Below are 17,232 nucleotides of genomic sequence, written 5' to 3'. Positions count from 1 at the left end.
TGCTGCTCCGGATGCGGGCTGAGCGGGCAGTGAGGTCTCTGGAGGTTAAATCCCCCGTGGTCAGTGTACTTGTCTTTGGTAGGGACTGTCCGCAGGGAACGTGACTCACGTGTTTTCTTTCTGACTGCGTGCAGGTCATCAATGCCGTGGTGCTGTTGATTCTGCTGAGCTCCCTGGCGGACCCCGGCCAGCGTCGCTTTTCGAGTTCGGAGCTGGGAGGTGACTTAGAGTTCATGGATGACGCCAGTAAGTACATCAGGTGGCAAGTGTAGACATTTTGGTATTTGCAAGGGCAGGGAATCCGGCTTCCAGTCCTTCCTATTGAATTACAAGTATTGATTCGTGGGCCCATAGGAACTGATATTTAACTTCCCATCGCTACAAACCAAATCAAATAAGTCTTCGTGCGCTGCCCTCTGTGTCCTCAGTGTAGGAGTCTAAATAAGGCTTCTTTTTCCTGTTTTCGTCTGACGTTAACTTGCCCCTTTTAAAAACGAATTGCTTTGTCATCATCTTTTTACCCTGGCCTTTGGGTCTTTTAGGGAGGAGGTGGGATAGAGATACATGGCAGGATGGAAGGTTAAAAGGCTAATGCAGGTCTTACTGCGTCTGCTGTTGTTTCAGTATTTACCTTTCTTCCAGGAGGTGGTCATTCTCCGTCTGGAAACCATGTTGGTGGTTATTGGGTGGATTTGGGGCCTTTTTCTGATAAATAGAAGCATAAGCCAGGCACCCGGCTCTAAGGTCACAGAAATCTGAATATTTTATCATCACAGTCACGCTCTGTCCTTGCTGTGCCTAGTCCCAGACAAGAGGTCATGCAAATGTATTTCTCACTGGCTTTGAGAAATACATTTTAAATACATTTGGGGGGAAAAATTGTTGCTGGGCAAACAAGAGGGGAGGGAGAATGGCTCAAGAAGCAGTGTTAGAGACTGGGAGTATTTGTTGACCATAAACAAATAGCCAGCTATTTCTCCAGCAAAATGGGTTTATTCCAGATGTTAACGTAAAAAAACCATTGAAACCTGTAAAGAATTTTTGTGAGTTTATTTGAGCCAAACTGTCGACATATGCCGGGAAGCAGAACCTCAACGAATTGAGATAGTGCTCCGGAGAATGGCAGGGTTACATCTGTCTTTATACATGAAATTCATTGGTGACAGATTTAAGGAGGTGTGGGATTAAGCGAAGTGGGGAAACCTCTGTGATAGGATAAAAAGTAAAATGATGGACACAGACTTAGGTGGGTGCAGGAACAATTAACATGACAAATGAAAGAATCTGCTGCATCTATCCTGGGCCCAGCACACCTGGCTGTGCCCCAGGGGCTCCATAAAAAGGGAAGTCACAAGTTACCCAAGAGTATGTTATCATAGATACAAAAAGACAGATAGGCTCACTTACGGTAAAGGTTGACCTTATCAGTGAAGATATTGGCTTAGGACGTAACTGCCCACCATAACTGCTTTTAGTTAAGGTTTAATTTCAGACCATCCTTTGTGGTTACTTTAGGTCTGCAAAACTGCCATGTAGGCCTCTCCTGAGCTTGTCAGGTCAGCGTGTGGCCCCTTTCGTCCACACAGAATAACCAGGAATTGCAATTCAAGACATGGGGTCTCATGGTGAACCACCTCAGATCCAGAGAAAGGACATCAAAACATGTGAAAAGGAAATACAAGATAAAGGAAGTTTAGTTAAAAAAAAAAAATCATTCAAATGACAGAGCAGGAAGAGCCTTCCCCTGCAGTGCCCGCAGCCATGTGGAAAGCCCCAGCTGACCAAACTTTTTCTTTTTTTCCCTATTTTGCAGATTTTTTTCTAATTGTGCAGATTTGTCTTTCTAGTCAGCCGTATTTGTATTTTATTCACTGGGTAGATGCATCTGATTAGGAAAAGATACCGCTCCATTTATTGGAGAAAGGATGGTCTTTTCAATAAATGGTTTATGTAACATCTCATCCTCCGCTTACTAGCTGGGCAGCCTTGGGCAACTTTTCCTTTTTCTCTAAAAGGTAGTAATAGTACCTACCTTTTAAGGGTGCCATAAGGATTAAATGAAATAACAGTGCCTAGTTCACTGAGGAGAATGGGGAAAAGAGAAAGCGGACAGCGTACATCCCACTGTGCTCAGAGCTTTATGCAGGACGAGCGTGCCACGCTCATTGCTTCACGTGCAAACAGCAGCCCTGGAGTGGGCATTCGTGTGTAACCGGAGACGTTCCCTTTGCATTTAAGGCATTTAAAATGCATTCACGTTTACTCCCTCCCCTGGCTCTACAAGAATGCGATGAGGCATTCATGAAATTCCCGTGTGGGTACTTCTTTCCTCACTAGAGGGAAAAGGTACATTAGTTTAGCGTTGAAATTATAACATAAACTATAAATGTGTATGTATTCCAAAAGAAATCATAATCTTTTAGGTACTAGTCTGAGGCTATCCTAACCTTCATTTCTTTTTCTTTCTTGAGAATCAGATTTTCACTCTAATAAAAATCATTAGCACCCAGCCCAGCCAGTGTGGCTCAGTGGTTGAGCCACTGACCTATGAACCAAGAGGTCATGGTTCGATTCCTGGTCAGGGCACAAGCTGGGTTTCCAGCTTGATCCCCAGTGGGGGGCGTGCAGGAGGCAGCCAATCCATGATACGCTCTCATTGATGTTTCTATCCCCCTCTCTGATCCTCTCTGAAATCAATAAAAAATTTTTTTAAAAAAATCGTTAGTATTGTTATAAATTTACTGCATTAAATCTGTAGAACAAACTGAGGAACGTTCATTTTCTTAAGATGGCAAATGGTCTTGGTTGACATGTTTGCATTTCTGTCCTAGCGTATACTTCCACCCTGTGCTTCTGTTCTTAAACCTCCTGCTTAAATGTTGAGGCAAAAGAGAGGATGGTTCTGCACTGGAATCCTTTCCTTTGGAGAAATCCCCTGTAGGAAGTCAGCAGCCTGGCTGGCTCAAGGTCACTATTCAAAGGTTAGATAGAAGTGGCATGTACAGTAGAAACAGCCAGAGATGGCAATCGTAAGAGCAGCGTTAGTCATCGTTCAGCTTTCTGTACAAATGCTCTCAGCAAGTTACATAACCTCTGAGCCCTAGTTTCATAATCTGCTCTGTGGGAACAGTAGCCTGCCTGGGAGTTAGGGCGACTGAAGGAGATGTCCGTGAAATGGCTCAGAAACTGTCGCATTGGACAGACCTTTCCTGCGTGTCATCAGTATAGCAGTTATTAAGGAGATGTTTTATATTCTCTCCTTTTTTTTACTAATTCCTTGGAATCCGGAGTATATTTTAATCTTGCAGCACATCTCCATTCAGATTGACCTCATTCCAGATGCTCAGTGTCCGCATGTGGCTACTAGCTACCATACGGGTTATCTGTCCTCTTCCCAGAGTTGAGGTCGTAGTTGTGAACAAGATGTAGAAAGCCTTTTCCCTCCCCAGGTTCCTCTAGCAGAGGGAGACAGACAACACACCACAAATGTGGGTACGATCACAGCGACATGCCATAAAGAAAATGCAGTCGTCATGTGGGCGTGCCTGGGAGGTGTTGCATCGAGCTGAGACCTGCCCGGTTCAGAAGGCAGAGCCAGCCCTGTGAAAATCTGAGTGACGTTTCTTCCAGTCAGTGGGCGTGGCCTCAGGTGGGATGGGTGATCTTGTGTTTAATGAACCAAATGGCACGGCTGGATCGTAGAGAGCGAGCAAGAAAGTGGGATGAGGTCTGAAGAGACTGGAGGAATAGACCTGCTTTATCATTTCTCCCTTGTTTTGTTAATCCGCACTTGAGGATTCCCCCCCCCCCCCCCATTGGTTTTTAGAGAGAGTGGAAGGGAGGGGTAGAGACCATGGGAAACACCGATGTGAGAGACACTGGGCCTGGGGATCGAGCCTGCAATCGAGGTTCGTGCCCTTGACCAGAATCAAAGCCGCAACCCTTCAGTCCAAAGGCCAAGACACTGTAACCACTGAGCCAAGCCGGCTGGGGCTAGACCTGCTTTAGAATAAGCAGAGACAGGAAGACCATGATAAGAAACTGAGGTTTTATATTAAATGAGATGGGAAGCCAGTGGAGGGTTTTAATAGGGGCATGAGACACACATGACTGTATAAAATACAAGTTAGACACCTACATATTTTAAAAAACAAAAGCTATCATATAATTCAGTGGACCAGACGCCCAACTTTTTAGATCTATCTCTAACCAATATCGCTTTCCCATTTTTGAAATAAACTTATATGTAAACCAGTCTCTCACCTGCAGGCATTTCTATGATTTAGGGAGAACATCTTTTGAGCCTCACTTTCCTTAACTCTCATCTTCTCAAATTCCAAAAGATCTCTGCTGCTTTACTTGGTATGAAGGGCCCTCACTTTGTAATTGGTTTATAGACAAAGTGCCTCTGTGGAGAGACTAAAGAAATGCTTAAACAATGGATCTACTGATTTTCTTTTTTTTTAACCTTTGGCAGACATGTGCATTGCTATCGCAATTTCTCTTCTCATGATCCTGATATGTGCAATGGCCACTTATGGAGCGTACAAGGTAAGCAGCTTTGCAGCCAGCGGAGCCTTCGGGAGGCTCAGACACAAAGCCCACTCCCGGAGGGGACTCTGGCCATGTCGCCCTGGCCCCGCGTAAATTAAGTCTAGTGAACAGGAGGGCTTCGGGCCCGGGCCTGTTGGCTAGATGCCCTCGGTGCCCCATTGTTCCTGAGCTGCCTAACCAGAATTTCTTGCCAGGTGTGTTCAGCTCTTCCTCAACCCCCTGTAAGCCACTCATCCTCACTTCGGAAGTCCAATACCTCCTCCTCCCCTTTTTTTGTCCAAAATATGTCATAATACACCCAAGGTTGCCTCAATTCCTCCCCATGAGCATGGATTAAAAGTTTAATTTTTTTTCCTGTTTAAAAAAAAAAAAATGGAAAGAAGCGGGGCCTTTCCTCCATCCCTTGCATGTGTGATCTGTACAGCTGTCCGTAAGGAGTCCGTTACCAGTTGCCCTCGTGGCCTGGCTTAGTGGATGCTATTTCTCCGTGTCCCTTCAGATTAAGAAAAAAATCTCTCTGAATGAAAAGAAATCCTGTTTGGTGATTTGAACGTGCTGGGCATTAACGTCCTGTTTTCTGTTTTCTACAGCGACGTGCTGCCTGGATCGTCCCTTTCTTCTGTTACCAGATCTTTGACTTTGCTCTCAGCGCCTTGGTTGCCATCACTGTGCTGGTTTATCCGAACTCCATTCAGGAGTACATACGACAGCTGGTATGTGGCCGCCCCCGTCACTGCATCTCTTCCTGAGGCAAACCTGGTTAAGTAGCAGATAAGAGGTATCCAGATAGGCATGCACACATATTAATTTGTGCACTTTTTAAAGTCAGTATTGTAACTTTTATTTAAAAAATATATGTATTTTATTGATTTTTTACAGAGAGGAAGGGAGAAGGAGAGGAATAGAGAGTTAGAAACATCGATGAGAGAGAGACATCGATTCAGCTGCCTCCTTCACACCCCCTACTTGGGATGTGCCCGCAACCAAGGTACATGCCCTTGACCAAAATCGAACCTGGGACCCTTCAGTTCGCAGGCCGACGCTCTGTCCACTAAGCCAAACCGGTCAGGGCAGTATTGTAACTTTTTAAAAAATATGTATTTTTATTGATTTCAGAGAGGAAGGGAGGAGAGAGAGATAGAAACATCAATGATGAGAGAGAATCATTGATCGCTGCCTCCTGCACGCCCTCCACTGGAGATTGATCCTGCAACCCGGCCATATGCCCTCGACCAGAATCAAACCCAAGGACCCTTCAGTCCACACTCTATCCACTGAGCCAAATTGGCTAGGGCTAATTTGTGGATTTTAAAAAATATATATTTTATTGATTTTTTACAGAGAGGAAGGGAGAGGGATAGAGAGTTAGAAACATCGATGAGAGAGAGAAACATCGATCAGCTGCCTCCTGCACACCTCCTACTGGGTATGTGCCCGCAACCAAGGTACATACATGCCTTTGACCAGAATCGAACCTGGGACCTTTCAGTCCATAGGCCGATGCTCTGTCCACTGAGCCACATCGGTTAGGGCTAATTTGTGGATTTTTAACTTGCATCTGAGTTAGTGATTAGAGGCTTTTTGATGTTACCACGGAGATAAGAGTTTTGGTTTGTTAGAGCATTCTTTGGAAAACCATCCTCCTGAGATAAGTTGGCGGATGAGGTGATGGTATTAGATGCACCTCCCTAACTTATAAGCTGGTTGCTAATTGTCCTATTTTTGTGAAATGTAATTTGCTCAGTTAGCAGCAAAGGGTAGCTTTTTGCCTCAGCTGCTGTACGGGAAAGTGGGACTCGGCTACATGCTGCGTCCCAGACTTATGTGGCCGCAGAGCTTTCTTCCCCCAGCAGTTTTTTAGACCAGTTTTCTGCATGTCCTTTGTAACCATTATGCAAATATTGAGGGTTGGGTTTTGAGAAGTTTGGGGATGGTGTGAGAATAGAATACTTCTGCCTTTTACATTTTTAAAAAAATGTTTTTTATTGATTTTTAGAGAGCGAGGAAGAATGGAGAGGGATAGAAGGATAGAAATATCATTAATCAGCTGCCTCCTGCACGCCCCCTACTGGGGATCGAGCCGTAACCCGGGCATGTGCCCTGACCAGGAATCGAACCAGCAACCTCTTGGTTCATAGATCAACACTCAACCCCTGAGCCACTCCTGCTGGGCTGCTTTTTAAAAATTATTATTATTTATTAATTATTGTATTATTTTCCATACAGGCAACCTTTTTTTGCCCCACCCTGTGTATGACCCACAGGTTGTACAGCATCCTCTGTCTTGAAGGACCTGTGTGTTTACTCGGGGATGATGATCTGGTGCTGGGGTCCGGACATCCCCCTTGGAAGTGTGGAGGGAGCGTGATCTCCACGGAGCCTGCCGCGTGCCGGCCTGGGAAGGGGGGTGCTGAGTCTACTGTGTGCTCCCGCCCATCCCTTGGCAGAGATTTATAAGTAGGACCGGAGAGCCTCATGGGCAGGCCAGCGTTCAGAGCACTGCGGGTACTGCCTAGGCTTTCTGCTGTGCCCACAGGGCTCAGTCACTCGGTACTCATTCTAGAGCCGCTAGTCGTAAAATGACGCTGTTGTTCATGCTGGCAGGAATTGTAACAGCAGCTGTAAAAAACCCCCATCTGCTTCTATCTGTAATTACAAACCAAATAAAACAAGTGAGGACGTTCTACTTAGAGACCCGCCTGGGCTGAAGGAGTGAGGCCTACAGGCGGTCTCAGTGCGCGGGAGACAGTAATGAGAGGACAGTCGGGGAGCCGGCGATTCAGAGGCCCTTGTTGACACGTTGGGAAATAATGAGCCGAGAGACGGTCGTCTGAGGAGGGGGGGGAAAGCACCCACCAGGCCTGTTCTGTTTACGTGGAGCCTTGTGAAATGTCGCTGAAGCGAGCTGTGTGCTTGTGTTTGTGGGTCTCAGCTGGACCCAGACACCCCCGTCACTTTTCTGGGGGAATGAGCGCAAAGTCTGTATGGAAAAGGGTCCCATGCTTCCACTTTCCTCCTTTTTTACGAGACACGGAAACCATATGATTTCACGTTCTCTGTGAACAGCACTGGTTTTATTCTTACCCGTTAGGCTAAGGACTCCGAAACCCTGCCAGGCTCCCAGGGAAGGGACCCGTTTCACGGGCCGATCACGAAAGAATGACTTAGGTTTTATTTCTTACGTGTTTTGCCCACAGTGAAAGGAGACTCTGAACATCACTGAGTGGTGCTCGCCCCCCGGGAGGTGGAACCAAGCCCGGGGGGGGGTGGGGGGGGGCGGGGAGGGGTTACGAGTTTTCTCTGGATCCTTCCTTAACATTTGGGACGACTCTTGTGTCTCAGGGTATGGCTAATATGGAGTCCAATTACATAGCCCTGGCCGGTGAAGCGATGAAAGGCCGCAGTGCACTGGGCAGCCTTCCCGCACCCTTTCCTCAGCCAGTTAAACGCTGGGCTTGGCTCAGTGCCGGCCGGTGTTTCATGGCAAAGCTCTGTCTCCATGCCCCCCCCCCCCCCCCCCCGCCCTGGTCCCCCAGAGCACCAGATTTTACTCTTCCTGAAAACTTTCCTTTGACCTGGTGGTTAATCAGTTAATCAGTGGAACTTGATTATTCTTAGCAAAGATTCTGCTCTTTGAGGAAAGTAGCATCAATAAAAGTGGTCTCTATAAAGAAGACACCAACTTTATTTTATTTATTTTTAAATACATTTTTCCTTTATTTCCGAGAAGAAGGGAGAGGGAGGGAGAGAGAGAGGCAAACATCAATGATGAGAGAGAATCATTGAACGCCTGCCTCCTACACACCCCCTCCTGGGGATCGAGCCCACATTCCGGGCATGTGCCCTGACTGGGATTTGAACCATGACCTCCTGGTTCATAGGTTGACGTTCAACCACTGAGCCACACTGACTGGGCAAGAAGACTAATTTTAATAGTTTTTTCCCCTTTGCCCTGCACAAGCTCTTGAGTCAGAATTCGCAGGCAAATCCAAGTATCAGAGGTGTGTAAAGACTACTACCTTTCAGTTTTTTGTATAGTAGGAGGGCACAGGTATGTTTTCAGGTCTCAGGAATCTCCCTCTGATTGTTCTTTTTGAGAGTAATTGCCTGAATTATGAGCGGACTAGCCTCTCCTTACCACGCCGTTTGTAGCTTTTCATTCGGAGAAGTAGGCTAGACATTCTAGGGGTCTTTAATAGCTACCTGCCCTCACTGTTTTCATAAGCACATGTGATTAATGCCTAGGGAATATAATCCTGAGTGTTAATGCGTTTTGCTAATGAGGCACTTTCCTTTTGCAGCCTCCTAATTTTCCCTACAAAGAGGATGCCATGTCAGTGAATTCTACCTGTTTGGTCCTTGTTGTTCTTCTGTTTATCAGCATTCTCTTGGCTTTCAAGGTAAGAATAAAGATTTTTCTTCTTGCCGTATTGTTAAACGTATTCACGAATGCCACAGAAGTACACAGACTTCAGTCAGCTCATTCTCTTGCTTAGATATCTGAACTGCTTTTGGATTTCCTGATGTTCTGTTCCTTCTCTTATCTGCATGAGATAAACACTCACCAAACTTCCATAGGCCCGTCCAGTCAAAGGTTATTCCAAAATCTATTAGGATGAGAAAAAAATCAATGTCATTCCTTATGTAATATCCTATCTAATAAAAGCCTAATATGCAAATTGGCCGAATGCGGAAAGACCGGTTGCTATGACGCGCACTGACCACCAGGGAGCAGACGCTCAACGCAGGAGCTGCCCACAGGCCCCAGGCCAGCCAAGGCGGGTGTGAGCAGGCCCCCCCTCCAATCGCACTGCAGAGGGAGGCAACTGGTGGTGGAAGGGGGCAGGGCTGGCCAAGGTGGGTGCCAGCAGGGCCTCCCCCCCCCCCCATCACCCTGCTGGTCACCCCACAGATGGTCCCTGATTGCCAGCCAGGCCTAGGGACCCTACCCATGCATGAATTTCATGCACCTGGTCTCTGGTATATTATATGCTGCAACATTTATTTCAGGGTTTTTAATTTGTTTTGAAAATGCAATATATTCTGAACATCATTGTTGAACAGTCTATTATATCAACTTATCATTATTTAATAAATTACTTATTGTTGGACATTGAGACAGTTTCTACTTTTTCAGTTATTAATATTGCTACAATGAATGCATTTAGATACATCTTTCGTATAGTTAGGCGTCCCTCAAGATGCATTTCGTAAAATTAGAGGGAATGCATCATTCGAAGTCTTTTGACAGGCTGCCAAATCGAGCTCCACAGAAGCTGAATGACAGCACTCCTGTCAGCAGTGTTCCTCATTTGTTTTCACCTTGTAAACCGGATAATAGACACATCACCGTAATCTATGCATGTGTGCTACGAAGTAGAAAATTCTCAGTTTATTGTTGGACTTTGAACTTTTAATTCTTAATATCATAAAAATTACCCAATTCCAAAAAAAAAAATCAAACCTCAGGAAGCTTGAGGAAGCTGCGTTTAGGGAGAAAAATCCTTTTAAATAGGTAATATGATGAAGTGACCATGGCCTTGGTGTCTTCATTTATCAAATAGCGGTGGTAGTTCAGAAAACAATCTCTAGGGGACTGTGAGCTTTAAGTGAGGGAACGCACATATGGCAAGATCCATTGTTCCTTCCTTTATTCAGTAACTATTTATGAAGGGTCTCCTATGTGGTTTCACATAGGAGTGTACCCAGGAGTGTCCCCCCGATTAGGGGCCTCACGACCTACTTTTCTCTGTTACTCATCGATAAGGTTTGTCACCACTCCTGTTCCCCGGGAGTCGACACCAGTACACGACAGTTGCACTTGGTCCTAGGACAGTAGAGGGAGCTATGCTTACCTCCTAGCTCTGCAAATAGGTGATGGACAGAAGTAGTCGGTGCAGGTTTATTGGGGAAATCCACTAAATTCTCTTCCAGGTTACAGAAATGTCAAATAAGAAATAAAGTCACTGAAATAGTTATTGGGTTTTTAGAGACAGTAGACCCAAAGCTTCCCATTGGAGTGTTTATTGAGTGAATGCTGCTGACTGGGGATTTGGGAGCAATAAATGTGTTTGGCAATTGCTACTACCTTTTCTTTGAATTTCTTGTTCTGCTCTCAGCCCCTCTCTACTTCCACCACCTACAGAGGCGGTGTGATAGAAAAAGGCTAGCGTGGCACCCTTTGCCAGAAAGGTAGTGTACCCAGTATTTGTAAGTTTAAAGTCTTTTTGGTGTAGAAGAGTCAACATGATGCGTTTATGATTTATGAACATAAAGGGTTTGTAACGTGGCTTTATCTATGGTGACATTTGACGTTGTCTGAAATTTGAAAATTAAAGATCATATAATCATTACTACTTCCAGGGTTACTTGATTAGCTGCGTTTGGAACTGCTACCGGTACATCAACGGCAGGAACAACTCCGACGTCCTGGTGTATGTTACCAGCAATGACAGCACGGTAGGTGCCACAGTTACTGCAGGGGTCTCTACATGTCTGATCTGAGGGTTTCCACATGTTTCTAGTGTTGGCTCCGTTTTCACAGTTGTTGAAACATCATGAACTGCTTAGTCATGAGAGGATTGATAGTTGAATGAAATGTTTCATTTTCCTTAAAGTATATTAAAATTCAGATCACTCAACTTCTGGTTTATTTTAAAAAACCATTACAGATAGAAAATATATGTACCTTCTCCATATTTATGTATCTTAAACCTGAGTTATTAAACCATGGTATATAAATAATTCTGCATAGTATGACTATGTTATCTCACTTAACATATGAAATAAAACCTAGAAAAGTGGTGTGATAGGTGGGGAAATCAGAATGGCAGAGGTAGCTATGTCTTTAAAAACTTGCCCTGCATAGGGAAACCTCCGTAAAAGAATTTAGGTGATCTCTGTTCTGGTAATCGTTGTGCCTCTCAAATATGATTTTTGGAGCACATGTCTTCTCTGGAAGAGTCTCGGAAATCATTTGCACTTTATGTAACTTATTTCACACTGACCGCTCACGGTAAGGTAAAAGTGTGAGTCCTCCAGGTGTTAACGTCCTGTGTGTCCATCGCCTTTGCATTGAGCACAGTGCCTGGCACTGTGATCTGTACAGGTACGAGCTCAAGGAGTAGCTAACGAAAAGGATGGGACTGAGCATGTGTGTGGGGGGCGGGGGGGACGGACACGGACGGACGGATGCGGGGATGGGTACTATTGCAGGGGATAGAATGGACAGGACAGAAGAAGGGTAAGTATGAATGGCAGGCCAACTCTAAAGTAGAATAGAGTTTTATATTTTGCTTTGTTTTTTTGAGTTCTGTAACCTGTCCCTGCCTTTACTTTCCTGTGTATAAAATGGGAAGAAAACAATTTCAGACTTTATGTTAAATACGGAAGCACGCTGATGTTGCTGAGGACTCTGGGCTTTCTGAAAGCATGTTATTCACGAATAGTTTTCTTAAGTACTCACCAAGCATTTGTTGAGTTGAATCAAATATGCATGGGCAGAGGTTTAAGAAGAGGCTTTGCCTTGAACAGAGGCACAAAACCCAGCGTGCCCAGGTGCTGAGGGACCCTTTCCGGGGTCTGCAGGATGCCATGCACTGATTACAGTAAACACATGTTCGACTCAACTTCCTGAAGAATTTTGCTTAAATCAGTAAGTTTCTTTAAAGAAATGACTTCAATTCAAAGTCATTATAATTTTGATAAAATTGCTAGCTTAAGAGAATTTTTTTCCTTCCAAGTTTCTGGGTTTTTATTTTATCTATAAATCTCTCTCTCTTTTTTCTTTTCTTTTAAATCTGTATACACATATTGTCCTGCTTGACTAATGAAAAGTCTAAACAAAGTTTGAGATTTTTGAGTTTGAGGAACCAATGAAGTTACTAAACAGGCAAGATCTATCAGAAACTTTCCCTAAATATCGTGATGGGTAGGACTTAAAAAGCTATACTATTTTAGAAGTTCCTCAGAGAAGATAATGTCCATATTGCATGTCTGTGCTTTGGCATACACTTGGCGGTGGTTTTTTAGTGCTTTCTTAAGGGTTGTATGTGTATTTTTAATAGAAGCAAAGTGGAAAGACTACAAAAATACACACATTTACAATATACTTCAAATCAAAGGATATTCTGAAATTTGTAGAAATTGAGGTGCTTAGAGAACTGAAGAACTATTAAGTCCCCAAAATACATCCAAAGAACTTTTTAGAGGAAACTTGTTTTTCTCCATTTGAAAGATTCACAATTAGATATGGAGGAACAGTTAAGTTTCATGTAGGCCAACATCAACTCGGAATCGTTGTGCATTTCAACGGGACATCCCCAGCTCTTCTAATAATAGACCTCTTTCCTCAGAAAGGCTTCTGGCTTGGCAGTAGCTTGTAGTAAGGAGGATGGGGGGCCGTGGACTCGTGCCAGCTCCGGCTGCTCCCTGGGGTGTTGGCATGAGATGCTGGGGGATTGCTTGAGGGTTATTGTTGGTCATTATCTCCCCAGTCATTCTGTGTCAACTTGCCCTTTCTAAGGAAGCTGAGTTGCTGCTGATAATGTGACTACTTTGTCAAAGTTCTCAGTGAGCCTTTTTATTTTTTTGAAGAATGGTATTCCTGGGAAAGGAAGATTTATCATGTCTCATAACTCAATTGCATTGATTGTTTATTCCAAAATATAGGGATAGGTCACTACCTGAAGTCTCAGCTCTCTGACAGTATTTTAAAATGTTTTAAAAAAACACAGAATGGTATTATGGTTATTTTTAAAAATATATATTTTACTGATTTTTTACAGAGAGGAAGGGAGAGGGATAGAGAGTTAGAAACATCGATGAGAGAGACGCATTGATCAGCTGCCTCCTGCACGCCCCCCACTGGGGATGTGCCTGCAACCAAGGTACATGCCCTTGACTGGAATCGAACCCGGGAGTCTTCAGTCCCCAGGCCGACACTCTCTCCAGTGAGCCAAACCGGCCAGGGCTGTGGTTATTTTTTAAGCATACTTATATATAAAATAATTTTTATATGAGGCAATTTCTTAACATCATAAAATACCCAGTAAGTGCTCAGATTCCCAATTATCTCGTAAATGTCATATTTTTCTAGCAGTTTCTTTGAAACAGAACCTATGGCTCAGTACAGGGGGTGGGTAAAAGTAGGTTCACAGTTGTGAGTCTGTGGAAGTTGATTCTTGTATTGTTATTTACTAATCATTGTAGTAACTTTCCATACAAACAACTTCCTTTTGCCCACCCCTGTATGTATTTTAAGTCTCTGTAAATTTTTTGTTAAAGAAATTGGTTTGTCCTGCAGACTAGATTTTTCTGATTGTAGTCCTTTGACTTTCCAGTAAGTTAGATCTAGAGCAGTGGTTCTCAACCTTCCTGATGCCGCGACCCTTTAATTCAGTTCCTCATGTTGTGGTGACCCCCAATTTCATTGTTACAAATTGAACATAATTAAAGCATAGTGATTAATCACAAAAACAATATGTAATTATATATGTGTTTTCCGATGGTCTTAGGCGACCCCTGTGAAAGGGTCGTGCGACCCCCAAAGGGGTCGCGACCCACAGGTTGAGAATCGCTGATCTAGAGGCTCCCCTATTCCTATTCCCACTTTTTCCCCCAAGATTACTTCACAGTTGATTATTTGTTCTTCCACCAGGAGGCATATGATACCTGGTTGATACTGTCTTTCTGGGATGTCAGCAGCCATTGCATCCTAATGCCTAGGTTCATTGGTTCTTTAGGGGTTATATTACTATGACATTCTATCATTCTTTTTTTCACTTATTACTGGGAATGTTTATAGGGAGAAACTTTCCCTCCTGTACCAATTGGCTATGCAGTTGTATTTGTGCTATCGATAAATACACTTAGCTTTGTTCTTTTTAATCAGTTTTCAGAATGATAAGTTGGTTCATTATTCTCTAGTGGTAACCAGTGAGGAGCAGGGTTTTTTGTTTTTGTGAAGTGTGTTTTTTCCCCAAAGGTTTCTTCTTTAAAAATATATATATTTTTTTATTGATTTCAGAGAGGAAGGGAGAGGGAGAGAAACATTAATGATGAGAGAAGCATTCATTGGCTGCCTCCTGCACGCCCCCTACTGGGGATGGGCCTGCAAACCAGGCATGTGCCTTGACCAGGAATTGAACCATGACCCCCTGATTCATAGGTGGACACATGGGCCGGGCATGAGGTGTGTTTTTAAGTAATAAATAAACTCATAAAAAGAGGCCTATTATTATAAGAGCCAGCTGCAGAAATACAACTGTTTTGATAAACTTTATCAGTAGGCCTAAATCATTATTATTGATACTTTCAAAGGGGGAAAATGAAAGCTTTCTCTTAGGACTTGGTACATTATAGTTGCTCAAATTGTACCACGATTAGCCATTTGGAGCCTCTTCGGGTTGGAGCCTGGAACTTCGGACACAGTCTTCGGTAGCGCCTGGCTGTCTGGTAAGACAAGGTGTTCTACGCTCGTCTTGCGCATTGCCTGCCCAGACACGGAATCGGCCATTTCTCCAAGGAGCGCAGCCTCCTTTTGCTGGAGACCACAGTCTGGGCTTGCAGGGCGGGAGGACAGATTTCTTTTTTGAAGCAGGGCTTTTCGTGTTTAAAGTCTGATTTAACTAGAACTAAATGGAGGCGTTAATGTAAACATACTGGGGCCTCACTCAGATCTAAGGGGGTTGGGATGATGGAGTCCTGTCATTTCCCCTGTCTCCATAGCTATATTAAGATCCTCCTAGTGTGTAATGGACGCTTATCTTTTGTCCGGGTCTTTTTTGGGAATCTACACAGACTCGGTAACATGTTGTGTCTTTCATTTCCTGTCAGATAGGCCAGATGGCTTTTCTCCCAGATTAAACAGTCTCAAGGTGACCTCTGGGGAGATCCCAGGGCTCTGGTTGGTAGACGATAAGTGTGCCCCCCGCCACTTTTTTTTTTCCTATAAAACAATACGCATTATTGACCAGACATATACTTTCCTAAATACTACTCAGGGAGACTAGATAAAGAGTAATTTAATTAGATATTGGAGATCATGCTGTGGGTTACTCTTTCCTCTAGTTTCCCAACCAAATCAAAGCAAAAAAAACCAAAAAACAAAAACAAAAACCTTTAAAAGAAATGCCTAAGATAAAAAAGTCACTAACTCTTCTCGGTCTTAGCGCCTAGGGTCTCGGTGTTTTGTTCATGGCGCCCTTATGTCAAAAGAAGTACCTGACCGCTTGTGCCATTAAGTGGTCGGGTCCAGGTAAGAGTAGTAGCTAGTGTCGTGTATCACAGGTGTTGCCTTGACAATTTAAAATAATGCTGAGGGGTTCTTTGACCGAAGGACATGGTTGGGTACCCGAGGCAGGTGCACCCTTCCTTTCAGAACATGGTGGTAGACTTGACATTCGGAAAATGGTCCTCTATTTTTATTGTTTTACTTTAAAACACACAGAACTTGACTTCTTATTTATCATGTGTCCAAAATAAGAGTTCATATTGAATGTGTCCTGGTTCAACCCAGAAAACTTCTCCCCACCCCTCACTCCCACCCGACACGTGCTGGGTCCCCAGCCTTGCGGAGGGGACCCCTCCGTTTTTGTCTTGAGTACCTCACTCAGCACTAATGTCCCTTAGAGTTCTATCACACACACACACACACACACACACACACACCCGCCCCCCTTAGCTATTTCCCCTCCAATGCCCGGTTAATCATTCTTTATGAAACTCTCTCTTTTTAAATGACTGGGTGGTATCTGGCCCTGGATTGGACCCTAACCAGTATAGATGCCTAGAACGCCAGGCTCCATTTCCCCACCAGATGAACCATACAGGTCCTCCAGGGCCAGCCTAAATGACGCTTCCCCCAGCGTGTGAGCTCCTCTGTCAGGTGCTGGCCCCGCTGCGGTTACGACAGACAGGGTTCAGCTCAAGAGGAGCATCAGGACTAGAAGAAGAGCAGGATAAGTGGTCAGTGGGTTGAGTAGAGAGAAGGGTGTGTGTGTGGCGGGGGGTTGGGGGGGGCGGGTAGGGTGGTGGTGGTTGGGGGTGTAGGGATGACAAAAACTTAAAAAGAATATTTTAGTGTGTGTCTAGAAGTCAAAGGATAGATAAATGAACATTCATGACATTGATAAACATTAACCACTTTAATGTCCATAATAGAAAAAGTAACAGGACGTGGTTTGGTTTTGTTCCTTTGTGAATATTCTTTCTCTTTCGACAAAGTACTTGAAGTGGGTGACACTTTACGTTCATCTCATCGCTGAATTCCCAAGGACGGGAACTGCATTTTATTTTAATTATCTTGCACCTACACTGCCTGTCACATGGTAGGTACATAGTAAATGTCAGTTGACTGATGAAAAGGCTAATTACATTAGTCGATAATCCTCTTGTGTTTTGTTTTCTACCCCAAGAAAGCCAGAATCAGCCGATGTTTTCTTATGCTGACAGTTCATAAACAATTACACGTGGTGGTTTTCGTACTGGACACGTGAACAGAGGTTACCGATCAGTTTACTGTTTGTTTCTCCCGCCATTTACAGGTGCCATCTTGCCACTTCAGGCGCGCGTCACGCCGTGTGTTAGGGACGTTAGAGCACTCTCATTCTCAAGGGCCCTCATTTTACAGACGTGGAAATGGAGAATAAGTGACCCACCCAAGACCACACCGATAAA

The 17,232-nt window shown here is 44.2% G+C and overlaps 1 protein-coding gene across 1 annotated transcript in view; it reads left to right on the top strand.

Annotated features, from left to right (window-relative positions):
* Positions 1-17,232, top strand: part of LAPTM4B (lysosomal protein transmembrane 4 beta) — a 35,340-nt gene that overhangs the window by 17,026 nt on the left and 1,082 nt on the right. The window contains exons 2-6 of the mRNA XM_059672152.1: positions 135-246; positions 4,478-4,551; positions 5,145-5,267; positions 8,856-8,954; positions 10,918-11,013. Coding sequence (XP_059528135.1) covers positions 135-246; positions 4,478-4,551; positions 5,145-5,267; positions 8,856-8,954; positions 10,918-11,013 — 504 coding nt within the window. The remainder of the gene's footprint in view (positions 1-134; positions 247-4,477; positions 4,552-5,144; positions 5,268-8,855; positions 8,955-10,917; positions 11,014-17,232) is intronic.

Source organism: Myotis daubentonii, chromosome 17 (assembly GCF_963259705.1).
Source record: "Myotis daubentonii chromosome 17, mMyoDau2.1, whole genome shotgun sequence".
NCBI classification, from domain to species: Eukaryota; Metazoa; Chordata; class Mammalia; order Chiroptera; family Vespertilionidae; genus Myotis; species Myotis daubentonii.
The sequence above is the reverse complement of the archived record's forward strand: the minus strand, read 5'-3'. Positions and strand labels throughout refer to the sequence as shown.